Here is a 6,017-nt window from a genome sequence, read left to right as displayed (position 1 = left end):
GTTCAGCCGCTCAGAGACTCCTTTGGGTAGTGAATGGCTGAGTATAAATCCAATCTCTTCTTCTTCTTATGTCTGGGTCAAGTGATGCTCTGTATTCTTAGTGCTGGGGGGGGCAACAGTGGGAGAGCTTCTAGTGTCCTGGCCCCGCTGGTGGACCTCCTGAGGGCACCTGGTATTTTTGGCCACTGTGTGACACAGAGTGTTGGACTGGATGGACCACTGTCCTGATCCAACATGGCCTCTCTTACGTTCTTATGTGTGTTCAGTCCAGCGGGCCAGTAGATAAGGCACAGCACACATCCTGCCCCCAAATCCCAGTCTGTACGGCACAGCAGCCTCAGCTCTGCAGAGGGCGACAAGCCGTACTTGATGTTGATTTGAGAGGGCATTCTTTGAGAAGTCCAAATGCCCAATGCCATGCAGTGCACTCACCACATGAAACAGAGGTCATCTATGACCAGGCAAGACCAGACGTAGCTCTAAACACACAGACTTACGGGCCGTGGCCAGCAGCTCTGGGACAATGTCGCTGGGAAATAGGGGTTTCTCCAGTCCCCGGAAATACAACTTCAGCACTCCCGCCACCGAATCCAAGTCGTGTTGCATGAAGCCGTCAGCCAGGGGGTCCTCGCCTGGTGAAAGGGGGGAAAAGGCATTACGGCATTTGCTTTCCCCTCCGTAATGAACTCACACAGTACCCCCCAACCCGGTAGAGCTTCTTATGCCTCTGAAGAAATTGCCAGACCAGGGAAAACTCCTCCTGAGTTTTTACATTGGTGGGGTGCAGGGGTCATTTCCTGCAGGAGCGCACAGGAGCGGAGCTCCGGCAGCAAAGAGACCAGGGGGCGGGCACATGCAACAAGCCCCGCCCCCTGCTCCCAGCAGCCCTCCGGCAGAGCAAGAAGCAGCCAGGTAAGTTGCAGAGCTCCCCCTGGCTCCCCGGTCCAAAACAGTCCAGTGGCACCTTTAAGACCAAGTTTTATTCAGGTACAAGTTCTCCCTCCTCTGCGAGGACAGATCTACATGTCCCCCCCCCCCCCCAAACAACCAGACAACCTTTTTTTTTCCCAAAATAGCTAGCAATCCAAAACAGTCCAGTGGAGCCTGAGCGGTGGGTGTTGCCTACTGACACACTTCCGATGATGTCAGCGGGTGTGGCATATGCAAATGAGATGCTAATGAGTTATGCTAATGAGCTCCGGCACCTCTTTTTCTACGACCACTGTATGTGTGTGTGTGTGTGTGTGTGTGTGTGTGTGTGTATTACCTTTCACCCAATATGCTCACCTTTCTCAAAGGCATTCCGGATCTCAGCCACCTGCGCTTGAGATCCCGGCACCCGAAAAATACCTTCATGCTGGAGCCCTGGGGAAAGAAACAACAGCGGGTTGATCATATTGATGTGAGAAGAAGAAGAAGAGATTGGATTTATACCCCGCCCTTCACTCGGGAGTTCTCAGAGCAGCTTACGAACTCCTTTCCCTTTCCCCTCCCCACAACAGACACCCTGTGAGGTAGGTGGGGCCTGAGACAGCTCTTTCGAGGACTGCTCCTGAGAGAACAGCTCTGAGAGAACTTGTGACTGGCCCAAGGTCACACCAGCAGCTGCATGTGGAGGAGGCGTGGGGAATCAGACCCGGTTCTCCCAGATTACAGTCCGCACAATTAACCACTACGCCAAACTGGCTCAGAAAACTGAGCTATTCCGTCTGACTTCTTTCCTCAGGCTGTGGCTGGGGGCTGTGATGGGGGGGGGGCGCCCAGGTCTTACCGTGGAGGTTTATGAAACGAATGCAGCTCTCCACGACCAACGGGACAGCTTGACCTGAGCCCTGGAGTTATGGGGAGGAAACACAAAGTCACGGTACAGTTTCTTCACGGCACATCAGGGAGAGGGGCGCTACGTGTATGCTGCTGGTTCACAGGGGAATGTAAAAGGCACAGAATGCACTGCCGGTGGTGGGAAATGTCACCAAGTTGCAGCCAATTTATGGCAACCCTGGATGGTTTTCAAGGCAAGAGACATTCAGAGGTGGTTTGGCCGTTGCCTGCCTCTGCGTAGCAACCCTGGACTTCCCTGGTGGTCTCCTGTCCAATGACTAACCCGGGTCAACTCTGCATCGCTTCTGAGATCTAACAAGATAGGGCAAACCTACGCCCTCCAGGACAAGGCAAGAGATGAGCAGAGGTGGTTTGCCGTTGCCTGCCCCTGTGTAGCAACCCTGGGCTTCCTTGACGGTCTCCCATCCAAATACTAACCAGGACTGACCCTGCTTTGCTTCTGAGATCTGACAAGATGGGGCTAGCCTGGGCCCTCCATGTCAAGGCAAGAGACGAACAGAAGTGGTTTTGCTGTTGCCTGCCTCTGCGTAGCAACCCTGGGCTTCCTTGACGGTCTCCCATCCAAATACTAACCAGGACTGACCCTGCTTTGCTTCTGAGATCTGACAAGATGGGGCTAGCCTGGGCCATCTAGGTCAGAGCAGAGACAAACAGGTGTGGTTTGCCCTTGCCTGCCTCTGCACAGCAACCTTGGACTTCCTTGGCGGTCTCCCATCCAAATACTACCTAGGGTTGACCCTGCTTAGCCATTATTTTTATGTCAGCTCCAATCCACCCCCAAGCCTGACCGCTGCTGGCCACCCCTCTCCCTCCCCTCCTGCAAGATTTAAACAGCCCTTCAGCTGATCCACGGGGAGCATGTGGCCCGCCGATCAGCTGGAGGGCCCATTAAGAAGAAGAAGAGGTTGGATTTATGCCCCGCCCTTCACTACCCTTTTCCCCTCCCCCTCCCCACCACAGACACCCTGTGAGCAATGTTCCCCCTAAGCTGAGTTAGTGTGAGCTAGCTCACAGTTCTTTAGCCTCCGGCTCACGCATTTTTGTCTTCGCTCAGGAAGGATGGCTCCAGAGCAAGCTGATTTATGCAGTAGCCAAATCGCTCACTCACAACTTTAATGGCAGTAGCTCACAAAGTAGAATTTGTGCTCACGAGACTCCACAGCTTAGAGGGAGCATTGCCTGTGAGGTAGGTGGGGCTGAGAGAGCTCTGAGAGAACTGGTCTTGAGAGAACAGCTCTGAGAGAACTTGTGACTGACCCAAGGTCACCCCGGCAGCTGCATGTGGAGGAGTGGGGAATCAAACCCAGCTCTCCCAGATTAGAGCCCGCGCTCCTAACTACTACGCCAAACCGGCTCCTAACCACTACGCCAAACCACTACACCGAACTGGTTTCCAGTTCTTTGGAGGCGGGTGAAATAGCCCTTTGGTCTCCAGAAGCATAGCTCCCCCTTGCCGTCTCCGGGAGATTTAGCCATGCCGGAATCTGAGTCCGAGATTTCGGGATCACCTTGATGCAGCGTGTTTCGAAAGGCAAAACCGGAAGCAGAACACACCCACGGCCCCCAAGCGATGGGAGTCTTTACCCTCTGCCCAGAATTCCGTCGGAATACCCAAACGTATTGTCCTCTCCTCTGACCGCTCTGTTTTCCCACCCACAAAAATCAATCACTAAGCGGGGAAAAGGAAGGATTGGGGGAGGAGGCGTGGCATCCCCCAAATCAGCAAGAACCATGCTTATGCAGACATGCAGAAATCTCATGCAAGCGTCAACCAAAATCTTGCAAACCCACAACGCCCTGGGTCTTTACAACTTCCCCGTTATTTAAACAATGCATACTGTCAGAGACCCTCCATCGGTAGTCTGGATGAATCACAATCGTTGGAGCCAGGGCTATTTTTGGGCAGGAACGCACAGGAACGGAGTTCCGGCTGGCTCCCGAGTTGGCCATGCCCAGCAGGAGCTCATTAGCATAACAGGCCACACCCAACAGCAGAAACTCATTCGGATTGGCTACATTAGGGGTGTGTGGCCTAACGTACAAAGGAGTTCCTGCTACAAAAAAAGGCCCTGGGTTTTGACAACAAACAAGGTAAACAGAATAACAAGCAAAAGTTGGGTGTGGCTGGATGACCACACTTCTGGTAACATGGGGGCATGGCCTAATATGCCAATGAGCGGTGCAGTCAGGGGGTGTGGCCCAATAGGCTAATGAGTTTCTGGTGTTGGGTGTGGCCTATTATGCTAATGAGTTCCGGCTGGGCTTTTTCTACAAAAAGAGCCCTGAAAAAGTCAACGATGGATCATTAGAGGGGATGACGCAAATGAATACAGGCGGTGAGAACAAAGCGGCTGTTTGAAACCCGGCAAGATCTGAGCAAAGTAAATATCCTCTATTACAGGGGTGTCGAACTCATTTGTTATGAGGGCCAGATCTGACATAAATGAGACCTTGTTGGGCCGGGCCATGTGTGTCATAAAATGTAATGCCAGGTAGCAGAGATATCAACTTTCTAAAGGACACAAACACAAAGGTGTTTTTTTTAACTTAAAATAAAAACATGCTTAAAACATGAGCCCTCTTGCGATATGTTGTTTATTTAACAGAGTCTGATAACTGATACCTCTTGCTCTGAATTACTGCATCGAAATCTCTGTGCTGTTGCAGTCTTGAGTATGCTGTTCAGGTGCGTCTCTGTAAGCTGCAAACCTACTTTTGATTTACGGACATTCACCCACAGAAATCTCATGCTCAGAGTTCTGAGTCTAGGACCCAGGGGAAAACATGAAGAAGAAGAGAAGAAGAGATTGGATTTATACCCCGCCCTTCACTTGGAGTCTCAGAGCGGCTTACAAACTCCTTTCCCTTTCCCTCCCCACAGCAGACATTCTGTGAGGTGGGTGGGGCTGAGAGAACTCTGACACAAACTGCTCTTTTTCAAGGACAGCTGTGCCAGAGCTTGTGACTGACCCAAGGTCACATCAGCAGGTGCAAGTGGAGGAGTGGGGAATCAAACCTGGTCCTCCCAGATTAGAGTCCGCACACTTAACCGCTACACCAAACAGTTCATGAAATGGCCGAGCAATTAAGAGAGTCTGGTGAAGCAAGCTATGATGCAGCAGCGGCAGCAGAACTGGAAGCAGGAGACGGCCGGTTCCACTGCGGGCCTGATGGAAGCCCTCCAGGGGCCTGATCTGCCCCCCGGGCCGCATGTTTGACACCCCTGCTCTATTAAATATACGTCCGCAGGTCAAAGGTCCCCAACAGGGTGCCCGTGGGCGCCAGAGCACCTACCAACACCTTTCTGAGCACCTGCCAAGTGCTTTTAGAAAGTGGGCGGGTCTAGGCGGGGCTTTTGTCCAGCAGCGATTCTGATTGGCTACGCATATTAAAAGGCAGACTTGCTAAACGGGGCTCCTAACTTGAATTGTTGAAGAATGGGGGTGGGGCGCAAGGAGGGAATCTCACCTTCCCCCATCTCCTGCTGTTGCAATCTTGAGTATGCTGTTCAGGTGTGTATCTGTTAGCTGCAAGACTACGATGACGCAGCAGCAGCAGAACTGGAAGAAGAAGCAGAAGACAGTTCCACTGGGGGCCTGATAGAAGCCCTCTGGGGGCCTGATCTGCCCCCCGGGCCGCATGTTTGACACCCCTGCTCTATTAAATATACGTCCGCAGGTCAAAGGTCCCCAACAGGGTGCCCGTGGGCGCCAGAGCACCTACCAACACCTTTCTGAGCACCTGCCAAGTGCTTTTAGAAAGTGGGTGGGTCTAGGCGGGGCTTTTGCCCAGCAGCGATTCTGATTGGCTACGCATATTAAAAGGCAGACTTGCTAAACAGGGCTTCTAACTTAAATTGTTGAAGAGTGGGGGTGGGGCGCAAGGGGGGAATCTCACCTTCCCCCTATCTCCAAGCCTGACACTGGTATAGGCCCCACCACCCATCTTGGAGCCCGGCTGCACTGGGAGGGGTGTTTGGGAGCTGCTCCGGGTTAGAGCAGCTCCCGGCGTCCACTGCTGCCAGGCCTGGGGTCAGCTGCCTCAACCTCTTGGGGGGGAAAGAGAATTTAACCCCCCTCCCGTGTATTTTTTTAAGATTTGGGGGGGGTTTTGCAAAACCTGGAGGATCCCCCAAGTATGCAGGAAACTCTGTTTAGTGTCAGTATGTCCCCAGT

The 6,017-nt window shown here is 52.8% G+C and overlaps 1 protein-coding gene across 1 annotated transcript in view; it reads right to left on the bottom strand.

Annotated features, from left to right (window-relative positions):
• LOC107118711 (rho GTPase-activating protein 4-like) overlaps positions 1-1,832 on the bottom strand; it is a gene marked incomplete at both ends in the record, with an annotated part of 4,403 nt that extends 2,571 nt beyond the window's left edge. The window contains 3 exons of the mRNA XM_015421065.1: positions 498-632; positions 1,288-1,365; positions 1,772-1,832. Of these exons, the coding sequence (XP_015276551.1) occupies positions 498-632; positions 1,288-1,365; positions 1,772-1,832 (274 nt within the window). The remainder of the gene's footprint in view (positions 1-497; positions 633-1,287; positions 1,366-1,771) is intronic.
• Positions 1,833-6,017: the final 4,185 nt, after the last annotated feature.

The sequence above is a fragment of the Gekko japonicus genome, unplaced genomic scaffold, assembly GCF_001447785.1.
Source record: "Gekko japonicus isolate JY-2015 unplaced genomic scaffold, Gekko_japonicus_V1.1 scaffold7238, whole genome shotgun sequence".
Lineage (NCBI taxonomy): Eukaryota > Metazoa > Chordata > Lepidosauria > Squamata > Gekkonidae > Gekko > Gekko japonicus.
Note: the sequence above shows the minus strand (reverse complement) of the source record. Positions and strands in the feature narration are given on the sequence as shown.